General features: G+C 37.1%; 1 protein-coding gene across 3 annotated transcripts in view; it reads left to right on the top strand.

Moving 5' to 3' along the window:
* The window catches only part of LOC121859442 (low-density lipoprotein receptor-related protein 2-like), a 52,160-nt gene that overhangs the window by 4,890 nt on the left and 25,581 nt on the right, over positions 1-21,689 (top strand). The window contains exons 8-33 of one of the 3 annotated variants that reach the window (XM_042356250.1): positions 476-681; positions 1,304-1,501; positions 2,740-2,889; positions 3,330-3,539; positions 3,839-4,034; positions 4,434-4,687; positions 4,947-5,992; positions 6,188-6,324; positions 6,626-6,800; positions 7,459-7,648; positions 8,609-8,811; positions 10,036-10,220; positions 10,507-10,717; positions 11,252-11,440; positions 12,069-12,192; positions 12,763-12,950; positions 13,258-13,511; positions 14,132-14,306; positions 15,512-15,538; positions 15,669-15,765; positions 16,423-16,569; positions 18,384-18,608; positions 18,758-19,076; positions 19,286-19,460; positions 19,758-19,982; positions 20,793-21,334. In XM_042356250.1, the coding sequence (XP_042212184.1) occupies positions 476-681; positions 1,304-1,501; positions 2,740-2,889; positions 3,330-3,539; positions 3,839-4,034; positions 4,434-4,687; positions 4,947-5,992; positions 6,188-6,324; positions 6,626-6,800; positions 7,459-7,648; positions 8,609-8,811; positions 10,036-10,220; positions 10,507-10,717; positions 11,252-11,440; positions 12,069-12,192; positions 12,763-12,950; positions 13,258-13,511; positions 14,132-14,306; positions 15,512-15,538; positions 15,669-15,765; positions 16,423-16,569; positions 18,384-18,608; positions 18,758-19,076; positions 19,286-19,460; positions 19,758-19,982; positions 20,793-21,334 (6,048 nt within the window). The remainder of the gene's footprint in view (positions 1-475; positions 682-1,303; positions 1,502-2,739; positions 2,890-3,329; positions 3,540-3,838; positions 4,035-4,433; positions 4,688-4,946; positions 5,993-6,187; positions 6,325-6,625; positions 6,801-7,458; positions 7,649-8,608; positions 8,812-10,035; positions 10,221-10,506; positions 10,718-11,251; positions 11,441-12,068; positions 12,193-12,762; positions 12,951-13,257; positions 13,512-14,131; positions 14,307-15,511; positions 15,539-15,668; positions 15,766-16,422; positions 16,570-18,383; positions 18,609-18,757; positions 19,077-19,285; positions 19,461-19,757; positions 19,983-20,792; positions 21,335-21,689) is intronic. The other 2 variants (XM_042356248.1, XM_042356249.1) reach the window with 2 other exon arrangements.

Consider the following 21,689-nt stretch of genomic DNA (forward strand, 5'->3'; position numbering starts at 1 on the left):
AACTCAAACAGACATCATTCTTTATGGTTCATTTCTTCATTTTCAGTATTGTTCAGTACAGTATCTTTGTTCCCCTTATTTAGAACCTTCAAGTCCATGACCCTTGAGACAAAGGCCAAACCATTTTTGAGTATTTTCTGGGTTCTTGAGTCCTAAGTCATTCATATTTTCTAAGGCCTACCAGTGGAATGTTTGTCATTTGCAAAAATAATCAAATTAACCCACCTAACCCAATCTAATGTAATGTAGGTAATATAATAATGTTTAGGTGAAGCTCAAATTTAGGTAGGTTTGTTTAGGTCATTTAATGACAACAAATTATACAGTTTAATGTAGTAGTATCTGTTACTGAGGATAATTCTTAGTCTCACTGAATGTTAACATCAACACTCATGATTTTCTGTCAATTAAATACAAAATTACCTTTTTGCTAACTTGAGTGGAAATTCCTACAATCAAAATCATTTTCTTCCAGCCTGATGTTTGTAGTCGACCATGACCGTATTTTCCGAGCAAACATGGATGGCACCAACTTACAGGCTCTCGTGAGGGATGTCATTTACAAGGCCTCGGGTATTGCTGTAGACATCATCAGCAAGCGAATATTTTGGTGTGATTCTCTCTTGGACTACATTGAAACTGTAACTTATGAAGGAACTGGTCGAACTGCCATTGTTAGGGGTATGTAGAGGAAGTATTTGAAAACTATCAGTTGTTATTTTTAGACAATGACTTACTACAGTACTTTCCTATGTCTTGTGTGTTGGGCTGATACAATACAGTAGCTAGGACTCACATACTGTATACTGTGTTGTATTGAGATATAGAGGACTCTCAAATGTCCACCAACCTAATATCCACAATATTGTAGTTAAATATCCACCAAATATGCAATATCAGCCTTGGAAAGAGTCATAGTCATGCATAAAGGACTGATGATTGATTGTGGTAATTACATCCCTGGCGACACAAGAGCCTTGGAGCAGAGTTTGTGTACAACATTTAACAGTTATGAATCATAACTGATGTTAGCCAAATATATGAACAGGGCAAAAACCCAACCAACAACAAGATACAATCCTGGCAGACTGTAGATAGATGCACTTGGCCAATGCAGAATATACTGTAGAAGTGTAACTTACTGTAGTACTGTACCAATATATTTTTAATGGCTAACCTACCTTAGTGTCAAAAATGGCCATAAATTGGTGATAGTAATGGTGAGTGTCAAGTATCTGCCAAAATATATTATACAGTAAATTAAAATCATTAATAATACATTTTCTTTTTATTTACGTTTCAGGATCTACTAATGTTCCAGCACCAAACCGTTTAACAATTTTTGAGAGCAAAATTTACTGGACTGACAGCACTCGACAGGGTGTCATTCGCATAGACAAATATGAAGGATCACAATCAATTCATCAAGTGTACCGAAACTCAGGGAAGACTCAAGACCCCAAAGCAATAAAGGCTGTTCATGGACTGATGCAGCCTCATGGTATGTACAGTACTGAGAACAGTTTAGTAATTGGTCAATATACAGGTATTTTGTCTTGTACTGTTTTTAAATAGATGTTGTGTGTAATAATGTCAACTATGATGAAAGTTATAATCATTTCTTACTGTAAAAACTTAAAGAAAGTTGAGGGATGAAAGAGTAGACATATTCTATTTTTTTTTTTAAGAAACCTAAGTGTTCCTGTAAATCAGATGGATTGATAGCTACATGGTCTAAGTTCAGAGATGATAGCTACATCATCTAAGTTCAGAGATGATAGCTACATGATCTCCAACTCTCCCTGTAAAATAGTAACCATCTCCCATCCATATCTCCTATGCCTTGTTCTGTCTCGTGTTATCTTGTCTCCTTAACACCGATGCCTCAGTTTCTTCACCACCTCCCCTTGTGAGTGTTCCTATACGCATAGTTTACATGGATCAGTTTAGCCGTCTCCTATCTAAATCATTCAAGTGATCAACAAAGGCCGTCATACTAATTTAATTTATTAATTGTGCAGTTTTATTCTTGTTGTTTCAAAGTACTGTATAATTTATTGTTTTTAAAAATTTCAGTTTCTGTGGCTCTTGTGTCACTTTTTGTTGGCAGAGGGACAAGGCCAATACAGTAATATCTCCGTTAGCTGGAATCCTCAATCCCAGAACTCTCCGATAGCTGGAATCCTTCAATCCCAGAACTCTCCGATAGCTGGAATCGAAATTTTCCTGGAAAATCATTCCCAAAGTCGGAATTTTTCAGAAAGTTCCGGCTTTGGGAACGATTTTCTGCGGGGCACATTTTCTGGAAAATTCTGAGAAAATTTTCCTGATGCCTGGGAAATTCCGGAAAATTCCGGGGATGGGGTTTTTTTCTGGGTTCGAGAGATGAAAATGAGGTGCATTTTCCGAAAATTCTGAGAAAGTGTTTCCGGTACACACACAATTTCGGTGATGGTGGATATTTTTCCGGGTTTGAGAGATGATGTAATGGGTAATTTCTGGAACTTCTGAGAAAAATTTTCTGTTACTTGGAAAATTATGGGGATGAGGGATTTTTTCTGGCTTTGAGAGAGTCGTCTCGTTACCCGGAAATCTCTCATTCCCGGAAGTGCTCTGCACCAATTGTTCCGGCTAACGGAGATATCACTGCAGTGATACATGTGTATAGAGGAACACTTAGTAGATTGTTAATGATTTGAGCTCCAAATCTGTGTGTTTAGTAAATATTGATGATTTCAGTCCCAAATCCATGTTCAAGTGAAAATGGTGGACGTTCAAATGGTGGATGTGACCACATGTGCATCGTGACACATGCATCAACAGGCCTGGGCTACCGCTGTGCTTGTGATATTGGATACAGACTCAACACAGATCAACGGAGATGTTCAAGTAAGTGAAATCAGTACAGTATTATAGAAGTACTGTACAGTATTATAATGAGGTCTGTAAGATACTTACCATGACCAGTTTATATGTATACTGTATACTGTACACCTAAGAGGATGCACATCAGTCATTGAATAATTAGCTTTCATAATAAAATTTCATTGATATTACTCAGCATTATTTGTGAGTTGATGATTCTGCAAAATAAATGTATTTTTTTAAGTGGTTTAATAATACACTCATACACAAGAAAAATCTGAGACATGAATAAATACAGTACTGTACAGTATTAAACACTGTACCTGTAGCTACTGTTTATTCCTTCACCATGACACATGTTATACATGGCATTTGTAATACAATAATTCACATGTTTTCTTTACTAGTGAGGGAAACTAAAAGAAACTTTTGTGAGAAAATAATTTATATTTTTACTTTTTCAGTGGTAACGGAGTTTTTGATGTATTCACAACAAAAATTCATCAAAGGGCAGGTTTTAGATCCTGTTTCTGAGAATTTTAATGATGCCATCAACCCCATTGTGTCGAAAGCTGCAAGATTTGTGGGTCTTGATTTTGACCACCGCAATGACTACATCTACTACTCAGATGTCAGCCTGGATGTTATTTACAGGGTGAAGAGAAAAGGAACTGGTAAGTATCTTATTAGATTATGGTGAACTTTATGAATAACTGATAAGTTTATTGAAAAAATTTATACTAGTACAGAATATGCAGTTATGCCATTTTATATAATAGCACCACAGCATCCCTCAGTGTTGCCCACTTCATTATATTATCTGTCATTTGCACCCCCAACACCTAGAGCTTCTCCCCTCCCCTCCCTCTCACTTCAGTAACCTTCATCCTCACAGTAGCACCAAACCTCTCCCTCATCCTCACCCCAACTGTAACCTATATTCCTCTAATTAATTATTCCTTTTATTTCTCAGGCCGGGAAAACTTATTAGCTTCTCAAAATGAAGGTGTCGAAGGGCTAGCATTGGACTGGGCATCTGGGAATCTTTACTACATTGATAGTCGCAAAGGAACACTAAATGTACTGTCAACAGAGAAGCCAGAATATAGAAAAGTTTTGCTCACTGATCTCAAGCGTCCAAGAGCAATTGTTGTCCATCCTAACAGAGGGTCAGTTGTCTCATCATTGTGTATATTTGTTTTTTTGTAACTTGAATGTGTTATCAGAACTTCAGAAACTTAAACTTGATAACCTTCTTTTTTTATCTTTTGAATTTCATAGAATACTGTAGCTTGTACAGTATTCTATTAACTATTTTAATGAAGAAAACAGTCGAGTAATAGGAATTGATAGCAGTTAACAGTGTTTATATAATTGAGATTTAATGTCACAAAATTACTAATTTATTAACTTGGGAGAATATTTTTAGATATTTAAGAAAAATAGTTTGCAAGTCATGTATTTGTACTTAAAATTAATAAATCTTAAGCGTATAGTGTACTAAAATATATGAAAACTTTTATGTTTGAAAATTAAGAGAGATAATATCATTCATCATCACCTTTCAGGTATGTGTTTTACTCTGAGTGGGACCGTCCTGCTAACATCAGCCGTGCTTATCTTGATGGCTCCAAAGTTATGGTATTCCGCAATGTGTTGCTTGGCTGGCCAAATGGTTTGTCGATAGATTATGAAACAGACCGCATATACTGGTGTGATGCCCTTCTAGATCACGTACAACATGCTAATTTGGATGGCACTGATGTCCGAACTATTAGCTCTCAGAGCATTAGACATCCATTCTCCCTTGTCATCTATGATGGTCAGTGTGTTGTCTTTTGTGTCTATTAGTTCACTTAGACATTGAGCAATAATCTTAATTTAATTATTTTTTAAATAAAAATTCTTCATACAGTACCTGTAGTATATAAGTAGTACGGTATTAGTTTTGATTCCTAAAAGTAGTACAGTATTAGATATTTTGCAGGATGCACATACCCAGTAAGAGAAACTTGCTACGCATTACAAATATTTTTGTTGTACAGGAATCAATTCATATATCTGAATAATATCCCTTACAGATTGGCTGTATGTAACTGATTGGCGCCGTGATGCAATTCTACGGATGAATAAAACTGATGGTTCCCAGGAGAGAACTGTGGCGCAAGTTGCAGAGAGTAACCGTTTGTATGGTATCCGTATCTACAGTCTCAAAGCTCAGCAAATTATACCAGGGCATCCTTGTAAGAGTGAAAACCAATGTGAGAAATTCTGTTTCCCAGTTCCTGTTGGTGATACAGAAAACTTGAAAGCCCAGTGTGACTGTCCCTTAGGAGAGAAGATAAACTCAGATGGCCAGACTTGTCAACTTGACCCTGATGCTGAACCTGTGGATCCACCTTGTGCACCATGGGACTTCACTTGTGCTAATGGTCGATGTATACAGAAGACTTGGGTTTGTGATGGCGACGATGATTGCCTTGATAACTCGGACGAGGAGCAGAACTGTACGGAGGCCACTTGCCGGGAGGCAGAGTTCCAATGTGGGTCTGGAAGATGCATCCCCAATACCTTCAAGTGTGATTCAGATAATGATTGTGGTGATTTTTCAGATGAGACTGGATGTATCAATGTCTCCTGTGAAACTTCATATTTTCAGTGTGATAATGGCCGCTGTATTCCCATGAACTGGAAATGTGATTCTGAGAATGATTGTGGTGATAGTTCTGATGAAGGTGATTTTTGTGCCAATAAGACATGCTCTTACTTCCAGTTTACTTGTCCCAGCACTGGAGCATGCATACCTCAGGCTTGGGTTTGTGATGGTGATAATGATTGTTATGACAATAAAGATGAAGAAGGCTGTCCACCTATAGCATGTACAGCAGCCCAGTTCAAATGCAATAACCAAAGGCAGTGCATTCATGAATCCTACAAATGTGATGGAATCCCTGACTGTGATGATGCATCAGATGAATTAGGATGCCCTACAGTTGGGCCAGATGAATGCAATGATGAAAGTCAGTTTAGGTGTGAAAGGTCTGGCATTTGCATTCCAAAGAGCTGGAGGTGCGATGGAACTGCCGACTGTGAAGATTCTTCAGATGAGCCTTACACCTGTGGAGAGGTTGGTGCTTTATCATAGTTTGGTCTGTAATGTGCTTATACTGTACACTGTTACAAAAAGTATAAATGTAGTACAGTACAATAAGGATTATTTTACTGTACCTGTAGTCATTTTTAGTTGCTACACACTAGGTCAGGGACTGTAATTTTCAATGTTTTTATACCAGAGTGTTTCTCAAATATATGTTGCTTCTAGGTGACGTGCCCTAACAGCCACTTCCAGTGTAGAAATTCAAGGTGCATATTCCACTCCTGGTTATGTGATGGTGAAGATGATTGTGGTGATGGCTCTGATGAACACAATGAGCAAGCCTGTGGAAAGCCAGCCTTCAGGTAAGACCAAACTTATTTACAGTATTATGTTTTCTGTAGATTTTGTCATGCTACTATAAATTTGAGTGCTTACTGCATTATTGCATTGATTTGAGTAAATTCACTTGAATCTGGTATCAATTTCTGCAAAAAAATTCTAGTATGTAAATCTTTATTGTATTAGTACTTGTATTACAATTTTTTTTTCCCATATTATGAGTTTGAACTATTTTGAATCCTGATAATTTAAGCAATAAACAATACTATACAGTACTATTGTTTAAAACTAAGAGAATTTATAAACAATTGGTGTGTATTGCAGGTGTGGTGCTGAAAAGTGGATGTGTGAAGGAGTCTTAAACATCTGCATCAACAACACTCAAGTTTGTGATGGCAAAAAAGATTGTCCAAATGGAGCTGATGAAGGACCGGGGTGTGATCAAAATGACTGTGATGATGATGTTCTGTGCTCTGTGACATGTATGCAGACACCAAATGTAGGTTTAATATTGTTTATAATTACAGTCAGAGTTTTTGCTCTTTGACAAAAAAAAAATGTACAGTTGAAGCAGCCATGTCATTACACACATTTCTAGTTAATATCATTATTCTCCACATGTGATTCCATTAATTTATGGGCTGATTGCATGTATACTGTACCTTACAGTTCTGTAAATCTAGACTACAGTACAGCACTGTACTGTATAATATTTCATTTTTTACTTAGGATCCCACATGATTTTTAGAGAGGTAGAGGGAAAATAGTACAAATATATATTTTGCAATACGATACTAGGCAACAGATCCTACATATTAGATCAAAATACTTTAAAGGTTTTGTATATTTGATGGGCATCAGAGGTCAAATCTAATTTTTCTGTGCCATTCCCTTATTTTATGGTCAACATAGGCATGACCTCACACAAAGGTCTTTTTAGTAACACCTGCTCACTGTTACACACAGATGTTAATTTGTAGTACGTATTTGAACGAATTTAGTAAGAGTCTGTAATAAAGAATGATGGGGGTGAGGTAGACATGCGGTCACATATAGCACTTATAGTTTATCTTATCACTGCTCATTTATTTTCTTATTTGGTTTATCATTCCTATGTAATGAACTTATTTTCCAAAGATATGTCCAATAATTCTCAGGGTCGTGAGTGCACCTGTGATGCTGGAGAACAACTTATGGTTGGCAGTTCCACAGACTGTGAAGACATCAATGAGTGTAACCCTCCAGGCATGTGCTCCCAGACTTGCACTAATGAAAAGGGTACATTCATTTGCTCCTGTGCTAAGGGATACAGATTAGATGCATCTAAGACAACATGCAAAGCCCTTAGTAAGTTGAAGATTTTTGTCTGTAAGAATTATCCCAAGCTCATCTGGGCACTCCCTTGTTCTATCCTTATATAAAACCACACTATCCTTCTGCCCCCCCCCCATTTCCCTCTCGCCAACACACACTCAAATTTTCCTTGTCTTACACCCCACATTCCTCCGTGATATCCTCCTCTTATCTACACACTGCCTCATTCAATCATTGTATGACACTACGCACTTTATTTTAGCCCCTTCTTATTCACATAATCCTTCACTGTGTCCTGTACAACACCACACACTCATTGATACTACTCCCTCTTGATTATAATCTCAATCAGTTATATTAGTATGTTCTCAGTCTCCCTCTTCCCTTTTCATTCAGCCTTCTTAAGTACTTTCTCTTTACTATTTTTTTATCTTGAATATTGATATTGAAACAATTTATTTAGCTAGAAAAATAAAGGTACAAAGTAAACAAAACCAACAGCATTAACATGGCTGAGCTGAGCTCGAAAGCACTCTTAGTGGCACTTGATGAATACTGTACATTTATCTCAAAGAATTATTATACAGTATAATATAGATTACAACTTGTTATACTTGGTGTTTGGACGTGTGGTACCAACATGGGAAACTCCTTGGGTGTTATGCTGAATGGGGGCTGGGGCAGGTTCCCTGTCTAGTGGGTGGGGGTAAGGCCTTGTTGCCTTTGTGGTGGATTGGAGGGTTTCATGGGGATCCTGTATGGGGAGCCACTGTGGTGGGAGGGTGTCCACCTGCCTGGGGGTCCTTCACAACAAGGACTTTATAGCTAAACCTTGACTCTTGGCTTCCATTAAACTGATTCATTTTCAGTTGGTGGCTTTAGCATTCTTTTGTTTAGTGTTATTAAATACTTTCTTTTCTATTGCTATTAGATTTTCATGAATTTTTTATATAAGTTTTCCATTGAATGAAAAATATCTTCCTTTTGGTACAGATCGCTCAGAGGCCTTCTTAGTAATCAGTAATCGCCGCAGCATCTTAAGTGCTGACTTACACCAACGGAGCTTAGAAAGAGTGCCAGTGCTGGTAGAAAATGTTGTTGCCACAGCTTCGGACATGAAGAATGGCACACTCTTCTGGTCAGATATGAAAGTCAAGCAAATTGTGAAGCTGGAGAAGGGAGGCCAACCAGAAGTTGTAAGCAAATCTTTCTTTATGTTCTCTGCTTTTAATTTTCTCACTGACCAAATAGGAATCTGGGGGAGATATGGTCATCATGCTGTCTTCCATTCATCCATCTGTCCATTCATAGACATAATCTTGACCAAGCAATAACTTCACTTCTTACTGTGGGCATTTCAATAAAGGCTAAAGGACGAGGGTGAGAGAGACTTGGGCTAAAGGACGAGGGTGAGAGAGACTTGGGCTAAAGGACAAGGGTGAGAGAGACTTGGGCTAAAGGACGAGGGTGAGAGAGACTTGGGCTAAAGGACGAGGGTGAGAGAGACTTGGGCTAAAGGACGAGGGTGAGAGAGACTTGGGCTAAAGGACGAGGGTGAGAGAGACTTGGGCTAAAGGACAAGGGTGAGAGAGACTTGGGCTAAAGGACGAGGGTGAGAGAGACTTGGGCTAAAGGACGAGGGTGAGAGAGACTTGGGCTAAAGGACGAGGGTGAGAGACTTTTTTTTTTCATGTAGATTCTTGTTTGTTTGTTGAGTGTCTTACCTTTGGATATTTTATGCCCATCCTGCTGTTCAGGGCACCAGGATTTCCCTTGGCTTCTTACATGCTATAAGAAGTGCTAACAATAACCTCAAGTAGCTCACAGGTGTTCACAATGATACCAAGTGACTCATAATGTGCATGCCCAGTACTTGCCAACAGTGTGTAACAGAGACGTGACCGATCACCTGAGCGGCTAAAGAGCCTATCAGTGGTGAAGAGGATAAAAGTAAAAGTATAATGCCACCAAGTAACTCAAAGGTGAAGATGACTCACAGATGCTTTTATTTTCCTAAGTGACTCACAGATGTTCATATTGACATCAAGTGACTCACAGGTACTCACACTGCCCCAAGTGAATCATAGGTTCTTATAATGATGTTTATATTAGCTGATCCTTAAACATTTTCTCCAAAGTCCCCCCCCCCCATGTACTCAGTCTTACCCCTCCCCCACCCCATGAGTACCCCTTTCCTTTTAAAATAAAGGTGAAGTCTTATACGCCAAGATTATTGTCATCATTTGTGGCAAAATTTCACAGAAAGAGTCTTCACTAACACAATGAGCAGTGTAAAATATCACCAAGTAACACATTTGATTAAGCCATGGATTCTTTAATTTCTCTCGTATGCATAACATGTAAAATTAAGTTAGATTAATCGGCATACCTGTAATTGTTTATTATTAACTGTGTTTCAGCTTGTAGGAAGCGGGTTGGACCTTGTGGAAGGTTTGGCTTATGACTGGATTACTGGTAACATATACTGGGTAGACTCACGGCTTAATGCTTTAGAAGTTTCCCGGAGAGATGGTTCACACCGCATCATCCTTCTCAATAAAAACATTTCACAGCCAAGAGGACTGTCAATCGACCCCCTGGAAAAGTAAGCTATGTTTGCATCAACTGAAAATTTTATTATAAATGCACCTATTTTATGTAAAGAAATTGATTAGATGACATGAATAAATTAGTATGGGTATTTGTTCTTGATGTCATAACCCTTATCTTTAACTCATAGCAAATGTTTTTTTTACTCTTCTCCCTCTTTCCTTGAGGTATCTGTACCGCTCTCTCAACTCACCACATAAAACTTGGAGAGAAAATTAAGATTGGTAGGTAAGTAAGCTGGTGTATTTATATTTATTACGTTTTCTTTTGGTTGCCTGCAGTGCACGTTGGCTGTTCTGGACTGACTGGGGAGACAATCCAAGAATAGAACGTGTGTCCCTGGATGGTCAGAAACGGTCTGTCATTATCAATTCAAAGATATTTTGGCCCAATGGTCTTACTGTTGACATTCCAAACAAGCGGATCTACTTTGCTGATTCAAAGCTCGACTACATAGACTTCTGCAATTATGATGGAACTGGGAGACAACAAGTGAGTGTATTTGGTGGTGAATACTATAGGTAGAGATAGGTACATAGATAGAATTTTACATGTGTTTTATGTCTTAAAATATTATTAATTCCTCCCCCCCTCCCTTTTTTTTTTTAACTATTCTCTGCCTTTAGAGGTTTTTGTAACTCTACCCCTGCCAAGTTTTAGTTCTTACAGTAATTGTAACTTTTTCCTTTTTTTTTGAGAAGGAAAGTTTTGAGAATACGGTACATAAGAGCAATAGAATTTGCTAACCACATGCTGCTTCAAGGTGGTTGTTGGAATGCTTATTTTTGGTGATTCTATCTTAAAATACTTAGATCTAAATGAAAGTTTGTTGATGAACTATACAGTCTAGTACAGTAACCAGAACCTTAAGGTTTTGGTTTGGTATCAACTCACAATTCCTGTATCAGTGATCCAATTTCTATTTCACATTTTGATCAATGGTGAGGAGGATCTTAAGTAAATGAAAACAAACTTACTGTGCACAATGACAACCCCATTTTCTCTTCTTTTTCTTCTGTCATTCAGGTGCTGTCCCAGAGCCACTACTTACTTCACCCACACTCTTTATCCATCTTTGAAGACAATGTTTATTGGACTGACCGCCAGCTCAACAGAGTTCTGTCTGCCCACAAATTCCATGGCAACAATGAGTCTGTTGTATCACATCTTGTATCACAACCTTTAAGTATACATGTGCACCATCCAGTGTTACAGGTATGTACTATACAACAAAGTGTACACATCAACTTTAAGGAAAAATTTGTATGCTACAAAGGATCTGTTTTCTTTATGAGTGGGTTCTTATGTGTTAGTATCAGGAGACTATTAATTGGGGGCTTTCATTTGTGTCAAGGAACTTCTGTGATTGTGATGGGGAGCTTGTATGTTTCAAGATGCTATTGTACATTATTTAATAGGAGCTTTTGTGTTTGTTTTAAAGAACTATTTTGTTTATGTGGGGTTTATGCCTCAAAGCTGTTGTGTATACATGTTAGGGGTACACTATTTGATTTGGAATGTTGTCTATTAAAAAATTATAGTGCTGTATTGTGTTGTCAGGGATTTTTGTGTGTGTCAGGGGGGCTGTTATGTTTGTCAGAGGGCTGTTGTGTCTGTCGGAGTCTAATTTTTTATTTCATAGGCTTTAGTGTGTCCATGATTTTTGTTATGTGTGCTAGGTAAAGAAATATTCCAGTAGCCAACCTTTGCATGGAAAGGTAATGAAGAGAATTTGTACATTTTAGGAGTACCAAATAGTTTTTAATTTGTCGCTTTAAAGAATTCTCATTATTGTCAACAATATATAGGACGGTATTGTATTGTTATTTTCATTCTCAAACAGCCTGATGAACCAAATCCATGTGCATCCAACCCTTGTGCACACATGTGTCTTCTTAAACAGCCAACGGGATATACATGCTTGTGTCGCTCAGGTTATAAACTTCAGGGTGGTAAATGTAATCCAGGTAAGTTCTTTAGCGCTGTTTTTAATCATCTTCAAATCTTCTGTTAATAACCTAGGAATGATAATGTACGGTGTATGGCTAATTTTTACAACATGAAATGAGAAATCCATAAATATTGTACTTTATTTTTTCTTCACACTTTGCCTCCTGCTGTCTCATGTTTTTTTAGGAAACATTGATGATAGATATGGACAAAATGTTTTTGCATAAAACTTTAGTAAATAAAGACCAGTTGCCATTTTCATATTTTATTAGAGAATTGAGTCCCTGGGAATGTACAGTAGCTTGGAAATTATATACTGTAGAGTATATCAACAGTAATCTCTCTGTTAGCATACATTATCCTTAAAACATGAAAATGAAAGCCGAATTTTTGCACAGCTTTAAATACAAAAAAACATACATTCTTGAATGTGTTTATGAATTTCATACATGAAATGCATATGAAAACCCCAAGAAATTTAAAAGCTACTGTGTAATCTTAATAGGATTCCATCTAATCCAGTTAAGTTAAGTTTGACCATTGATGCAGTGAATCATCTACAGTACTTCTAACCAAAAACATTTCAGCGGAAACCCCTTACCTGATGGTGATGAAAGGTGGCCAGATAGTGGATGTGGCACTCAACCCTGGAGAGAAAGGTGCTGCAGGGTTCCTCACACCCATTGTTGGAGTTGAAAATGGACTTATGTTAGATTATGATCGGAGTAATGAAAGAATCTTCTGGCTTGAAGCCATCAAAAAGGACAGTGAAAATGTATGTGTATTTTATGTGTACCTATACTGTGCTGTATTATATTCATTGTGAGTGTAGAGGCATATGATCCACTCCATTTAGCTTTGAGAAATAATTGAACATATTAATGATAAAGGCACATATATTTGAAATTTGTATGTACTGCAGGCAACTTCAATGAACCTAGCAGCTGATAAAAGTGATGTTATAGTAAGATGAGATGTTTTAGGTTAGGTTAGGTTAGATTAAGTCAGGGGTCTGACCTTTTAAAAAATACTGTACCTGTAAATATCAGTCAATACCTAACTTGTGTTTCTCTTTCATTTAGGGTACAATCTATGCTATGAGTATGGCTGGTGGTAACAAAACAACGTATCTGGACCTGGGAATTGTTGGATCACCCTACACGATGGCATGGGATTGGGTTGGCCAGAACATGTATGTTGGAAACCGCGTTGCCAACAACATAGAAGTTCTTAAACTGGATGGCAAGAACAAATACCAGAGTGTGATCCTAGATAATAGTGGTGATGCTACTGGAGTTGGCAGACCCAAGTCTATGTGTCTTAATCCTGTGGATGGGTGAGTATTCTACTGCATTCTTATTTTTTCTTCAATTTACACTGACACATTATATTCTACATATTGTAACATCTGTTTATGTATTAAGTGTTTAGTACCTGTAGTATGACCCCATAGTGTGGAGACATTGAATAACAGTTTACTGCTGTGTAGACAAGGCTTATTATTACAGTACAGTACATTGAATCCATTCACAGTATAATTATACTGTAATATGTCCATTAGCCAGAACTTTTTGATGGCTGGAATTAAAATTTATTTGGAATTTTTCTGAAAAATTCCAAGTTTGGGAACAATTTTCCGAGGAATGCATTTTCTGGAAAATTCCAAGAAATTTTTCCCGGTACCCAGAAAAATTCTGGGATGGAGGATTTTTTCTGGGTTTGAGAGAAAAAATTAGATGCATTTTCCAGAATTCTGAGAAAACTTTCCCGGTACTTTGAAAATTTCTGGGAATGGGGAATTTTTCTGGGTTTGAGAGAGTGGTTTTATTACCTGGAAATCGCTCATTCCTGGAAGTGCTCTGCACCAACTGTCCTGGTTAATGGAGAGATCACTTGTGTACCTGACTTGTATTTACTTGTACATGTACAGTATTACCTTTTAATTTAATGTTCTAGGTTCTTATTCTGGCTGGATGACGGAGGTGTTGGTGTTCCCGCTAAGGTCGGTAAAGTTGGAATGGACGGCACTGATCCCGTTATCTTGTACAACTTTACACAACTTCAACCAGAATTTATCACAATTGACATTGAAGCCAAGAACTTGTACTGGTCAACCAGTAATAATGCTCAAGTAAGTTATATACATTGCAGTAGATATTCAAGATAACTGCATTGATGCCACATTATTTGTATTAAAAGTTGGCTGGAACACTGAGGCATAAACCTGCAGTGTAATGTGGCTAATGCTCATGATATCTGAAAATCACATAATTGATCAGCTTCCTGCTTTTATAGGCATCTTTAATCTATTTATTATTAAGGATGGCATTTGCAATATGTAAGTACTATAGCTATTAATTTAACCAATTGGTCAGATTAGTAGCCCAGCCATCTGTGTTAGGTGGCTTCTAAATCTATAGTATAGTAGTTGTGTGACCATACATGAACCACCTGGTTTTGGGTTCAGTTATAAAATGGGTTTTCACGATGAATCCTCATATTATATTTACTTAAATTTTAGATTAAGGCTGAATGAGGTGCAAATTCATCTTTAATACAGAAACTTATTGTAGCTTCTGAGTATGGCATATGGGCCAACAAATCTCTGCAAGTAAACAAGACATTGCATTCACAACTTAACAGTTTTTCTAACCAGTACTTGCTCAAGACATTAGGACCAGTACCTAGGACAGCTAGAAGTAGGGATTGGTAACACTGATTATGGCGACTCACATCATTAATCTTTTGGCTTGCTAGTACAGTACAGTAGTTTAATTTACACTGATGACAGTATTTGTAAATATACAATTTAGATAAAGTTTTTGTGTTTATTTGCACCTCATTACTTCCTTGCTTGTTATTTTGGTAAGCCATCATTGTCATCATTAACCCTTAAAATGGCAACCATCATCAGTGGAAGTTAGCTGTAGGGATGGTGGCCATCATCAGTGGAAGTTAGCTGTAGGGATGGTGGCCATCATCAGTGGAAGTTAGCTTTAGGGATGGTGGCCATCATCAGTGGAAGTTAGCTGTAGGGATGGTGGCCATCATCAGTAGAGGTTAGCTGTAGGGATGGTGGCCATCATCAGTAAAAGTTAGCTGTAGGAATGGTGGCCATCATCAGTGGACACTTCATGTTCGTACATTCCATATGGGGCAGATGAAGGGTTCCTTAGCAACCATTTAAATGTTGAGCACTGAATAATTTTGGGGGTTACTGTTGTTATATTTTAAGTACAATGTGAACATGAACATAATGTAAGGATTGTTTGGTAATAAAATGGTTATATAATTGTTTCTTTTGTATAATGTGGTGTCTTATTGATTTACATGCAGCCAGGTGAAAAAGTGGTTAAAAACCAGGTAAAAAATATTAATGTATGTCAATTTTCAAATTACTGTTAATTATATTTGCCTTCATAATTGTAAACTATAGCTTGTACATGTTGATTGCTTTAAATAAGATGCTCTGTAATCACACATCACATTGCAGATTATGACCACTGATGTGTATGGAAGGGGCCTCAAGATAATTCTTAGTGAAGCTAACCATATAGGTCTTCCCAGAGCTCTAGCTGTTTATGAGAGCAGTAAGTACAATTTTTCTCTCTTTAAAGTAAGCCGTAGCTTATCGAGTACGTACTGTTCTTCATAACTCTGAAGTCGCCAAAAGTCTCAGATTTATTTTTTTTATATGTACTGTACAGGCAGACCCCAATTTACGGGAGGGTTTCGTTCCTAAAAATCTTCTCATAAATAAATTATTTAACGCACCAGTTCCCAGTTGACCTCAGAGTGAAATACTGTACTTGTCCTTTACAGTACAAAGTGCTAAATATGGCACCCTTGGGACTTTGGGGTTACTTTTTATTTTAATTAAAATTTTCAGGCCATATTGAAGCATTTACTCTTAAAAAATATTTTAATTTATTTATTTATTGTTTTGTTCAATCCTGTACAAACTAATTTTGGAAGACAGAAAAAATAGTTAGTAAATGAGAATACAATAATTTCAGTACTGTACCTGATCCTTTACCTGTCTCCCACCAGTGATAGGGATGAAGGTGAATAATTCTTGTTCAATCCTGTTTACTCTTAAGCTACATGCTGTTGCATCAACTTTGGTGCAAAAATATATAACCGAGAATAGAGGAAAAAGGATATTATCCTGGAGAAAACATAGGAACCTTTATGTTCTTTATACAATATTTTAAATAAATATTCATCAATGATAAATTTTTTTCCAGGCTTGTACTACCTTGACTCCTTGTATGAAAAAGTAGAACGTGTGGACCTCCCGGAGGGTGGGAATCCCCAGTTGTTACTTGATAATGAACCTAATCTTAAGTCCCTGAAGGTGTTCCAGAAGCGGCCAGGTGAGATGAAAGAAATAAGTAAGTGTCCAACACCTGTAGTCTTTGCGTGCACCTCTCAAATCAAACATTGCTATGCGTGCTTTTCTTTTATTGTTTTTTTAATTTGTTAGAAGACGCCATCTGTTATTACATAGTTCATCAGTGTGTGGACTTACTGCTGCCCCGCACCTTTGACCCTACCATTGTCAAACTTGGTCCATGGGTTGCTCTTCTCCCAGGATAGTTTTAAGGGAGATGAAATAAGAGGGGTTTGGGATTTAATTAAGGCTAAAATGTACATTGTTTGCACTTGCCATGACAGATCAGTTGTGGGATGTACCAGGGATGAGGGACTCTTGCTCACTGCTAGTCATCCTAAATTGTCATACAGCATTGAAACTAGATTGTGACTGATAGTAAGATAAGGTTGCTATTAATTTAGCTAAAAAGTAACCTGGTATACTGTATTGTATTTTCTTCTTTGAGGAGATAAAAATAAATGAGTTTGCCATGCATTAGTGTTTGTATCAGTAAACTTCTCTGAGGCTTGTGAACTCTTGTAACAATCTGCCAGAGAGTGTTGTGATGGCATTGAGTGTGGGATCTTTCAAGACCAGACTTGACCAGACTGGAGCAGGTTCAGATACATTCAGGAGCCGGTGCATGCCCAATACCTGCCAACAATGTGCAACTGAGATGTGACCGACCTCCCAAGCGGCTAACTAGCTAATCAGTGGTGAAGAGGATAAAATTCAAATTCAAATAGAGCATGAGGGGTCATATTATAACATTGGTCATGAGAATAATTTGCAGAAAGTTTTGTTTCTTTCAAAATTTTTAGTTATTCCCTAATTGATGTGGTGGGTTACAAATACATACATGTTAATATTTGTGTTTAAGGGAAATGTTCTCACTGTTACAAGGATGACTGGTTGTGGCACAATATTGTTAATTTTCCAGTGTACTAGATGCAGGTCTTGGGTTCAATCCCAGCGTGGTCCCACACACTGTTTATCTGTCATCTTTTTATGCCTAAAAAATCCTGAACATGCTTTTGCACTTGTAAATGATTGCAGTACTCCAGTAATATCGGTGGATGTTATCTTAAATGTAACAGGATCTGCACGAGAGTTGCATATTTTAAAGCAACCTCAGCTTGTTATTCATGCACTTGCCTTACTTTACATTGCACCAAAACCTTAAATTTGCCACGAATCTCTTTATTTTGCATGACGAGTTCCTGATTTTATTGATGCTTGATTTGGGAAAGTGGTATGCCTTGTATAATTTGTAGTAATGGTGGCTTCAGGATTGTTACTCATAGTTAAGCCGTATTTGTTTTGCAGATGTCTGTTTATGGCTTGACAAAATACAAAGTACTAAGGATGCTCGTATTAGCATGTGTTTTATACAATATTTCCAGCTGTATTTAAGTGTAGCATTGAAAGGAGGCTGATTATTTATTGCAGTAAACTCCCATCACCTGACATGAATCTTTTCAGCTGATCTTATAGAATATAATGATAATGTATCCCAACTATAGATTTCTCTCATCATAGTATATCCTATAGTTTCTTTCATCTAAGATGGTAAATTATGTTCCCTGTTTTGTATTCTTCTTTAATGATGACTTGCAGGTCACTGAGAGTTTATTGTAGTATACGGTACTGTAATGGTACATTATCACCATTCATGTCTAGTTCACCCCGAGAGTTTTTTGGTAACTGAGTTTCTTCGTTCTTTAATGTATGACTTGGATTTTTTTCTTGCCCTTGATCTTGGTGCTGATTGACCTAAAATTTGAGAGTGCTGGGTAATTTACTACAATTGAAAATATTTCTTTTATTTTTCAGTCATAAACTCAAATCCATGTATGGTGGGTAATGGGGGGTGTAAACACATATGCATCCCAAAGATCAACAAACAGAGAGTCTGTAGATGCACAACTGGCTACAAACCTGATGGTGAGAGAAACTGCAAACCTTATGAAACGTTTGCTATTGTGTCCCAGTTGGAAATTGTACGAGGCTACAGTCTCGATGGAGCTGGGGAGGCCATGTCTCCCATTGCTGGTCCTGGTGAGTCCTCACATATTATTTTCATGAACAGATGTTGAAATAAAAATTGTACTTTCATTAAATTAACATGGTGGTTAAAAAATTATAGTTGTACAGTACTGAATAGAATAATCTTCAAGACGTATTTTCTAAGTTAATGTTTGTTTCAGGTCATAATGTTCTCCATGTAGACTATCACTACTCCAAGAACTACATATATTGGATTGAGTTTAATCAAGGTGGCTCAAATGGCATCTATCGATCAAGGTCGAATGGTTCTGAACTTGAAGGTGTTGTCACAGATGGCATCGGATCTAACGGAATCCGTGGTATAGCCATTGATTGGATCACCAATAATATGTACTTCACCAATGTGTTCCCCCATGAAACCTATGTTGAGGTGTCCTGGCTGGATGGTACTAACAGGATGGTACTCAAGAGTTTAACAAAAGATGCTCCAAGAGAACTGGCAGTTAATCCAATCAAGAGGTAAGAAATTAGCTAAAGGCTCAACAGTATTCTTAATTTTCCTGGTTGAACTTTTGTATTAATGTTTGTAGGTACAGAGCTGTTTTTGGATAATGGCTCAAATATAATAACTAAATATTTGGTATGAAAAAAATATTGACATTCTATGCAATCCCTTCACTGATTACATTAGAAACCAAATTGAATTGAATTTTTAATTTATTTTATAGGTATTTGTACTGGCTTGATTATGGTCAGTTCCCAATGATAGGTAGATCATATCTTGATGGGGACGACTGGAAACCAATAGTGACTTCTGGTGTGAGTAGTCCACGAGACCTCACCATAGACATGTTTTCCCATGATGTTTACTGGGTCGACTCTGCACTTGATGGCATCAACAAAGTAAGTAGCTGCTTTCTTGTATCTTTAAAGAATATATTACTGTGTTGACAGGCAGGTTTGAAATGAAAATACTGTACATTATGTATAATTTTTTTAACATTATTAGTATGATTTACTCTTCAAATTCTGTTTTTCATCCTGTATTGTTCAGTGTATCTTAGATAAGGCTAAATATATAACAACTGTTACTGTATCCCTAAAGCATATAGACACAGTTATGAGAATCTCTACTTTTAACTGTGTGTTGGTTATTACACTGTCTTGGGTAATTTAGGTTTAAATGTTTGAAATTTGCAGGTCAGTTATGATGGTAGCAAGCGGCAATTTATTCGTCGCAATTTACCCAATCCCATGGGCATTGCCCTCTACAATAATTACGTGTACTGGATTGACCGTAACCTTGCTACAATCTTCCGTGCATCCAAATACCCAGGTAACACAACCCAGGCAGAACGCATCAAGACCAATATGGATAATCTAAGGGACATTGCCATCTTTGATATCAGCAACCAACCAACTAAGGTAAATTAATAGAATTTTGTTGTACGTACTTTACAGAATATGACAATGAACACACTTCATCAACCTAACTCGGCCTGACCTGACTTGACCTAGCTTGATCTGTTACATTTTTTTAAGTTATAACTGAACTAAGTTTGATAAAGAGTGGGGATTATGTTGTAAGTATACCATATATACTCAAGTATAGTTTTAGTTTTTATTATAAAAAAATATGCAATAAATAGAGGGTGTAAACAATATTCACTTGATATTTTTGAGGGGTTAAGATTCATGCATTTCCGCGGGTCACTTACGATGAATGATAGCTACCTGGTACATGCTGATGGTAGGCTAACCTTACCAGGGAGCTCCTTTATCCTGAGCTTGCCTACCGTACCCACACTCTCTCTCATATTGTTGCTACCTTTTTTTGTAATAGATTATTTATACGTGCATACAGGAAAGTATTTCTGTAGGAAATATATTGAAAGAAAAGGTTTGAAGCAAAAATTTGGGTCAATAATGGCCATATCTGAACATGCTTATACCCAGAAGAAGTTAAGTTCATAAGATAACAATTAAAAAAATAAATAAATGCTATGTTGAATAGCACTTTTTCCAAGTTTTTCTTAAAAAAATATTTAATGAGCAATAATGTCTTGAAATGGACTGATTTGTCGAGACTTTGAACTTTCACATCTTATGTAGCAGTTCTATTACAGACTTTTGTTCTGAATTTTTCACACTGATGCATCTAAACCTAGGACTTTTATTATCAGAAAATTAAGTTATATTTTTATTATTACTCCTATACTGTAATTATTTTTGCAGGTTGATACACCATGCACAAGGCTTGGTAATGGAGGCTGTGCTCAACTGTGCTTCTCATTCCCTGTTGAAAAATCAATCAATCCTAGCTACCGATGTGCTTGTGCTTCTGGAGTCTTGGGTGAGGACACACGAAGTTGTGAAGACCCCAAAGAATTCCTCGTTTTTGCCACGAGAGCAGAAATCCGTAGTCTATCTCTGACTGTCAAGAGCAATAATGTACCTTTTGAAACCGTTAAAGGATTAACCAATGTTGTTGGCATTGATTTTGACTACAAGGACAGTCAACTGCTGTTCACACAAATACGACCAGACACAAAGATTGCCAAGGTTCCCAGCAAATCACCTTCCTTAGAAAATGTCACACCAATTTTGGATAAAGGAATTAATCCTGAAGGCATAGCATATGACTGGACATCAAAGAAGATATATTGGACTGACTCTGCTAATAATAGCATTTATGCCATGAATCAAGATGGTTCACACATTGTCATGATCATTCAAGTAGAACGACCTCGTGCAATTGTTTTGGATCCTTGCAATGGGTAAGTTACTCGGTATATTTTCTTGAATTGAAGTTTGGGGCTCCAGACACCATGGACTCTTCCATCTACTCTTGCTCACAAAATGTGAGCAGTCAAGCATGACAATTTGTTCAGAGGAATGGCTAAAGGCATCTCCTTTTGATTAGCTCAAATTGACTTAAACATGTGTGTGGATAAATGATGTGGATAACGGCCAAAGTGAGGGAATACAAGGTAATGGTGTTTTAAGTTGGTATTTAGCTCTGGAAGGATATATTTTTCTGTCTATCTTCATAATAATAAATTTATTGAAGAATTGCTTTGTTTTGAGGATTTATAGGAAGAGGGTGGAAAGTTGTCTATAATCTTAATATTC

Source organism: Homarus americanus, unplaced genomic scaffold (genome assembly GCF_018991925.1).
Source record: "Homarus americanus isolate GMGI-L3 unplaced genomic scaffold, GMGI_Hamer_2.0 scaffold7626, whole genome shotgun sequence".
NCBI classification, from domain to species: Eukaryota; Metazoa; Arthropoda; class Malacostraca; order Decapoda; family Nephropidae; genus Homarus; species Homarus americanus.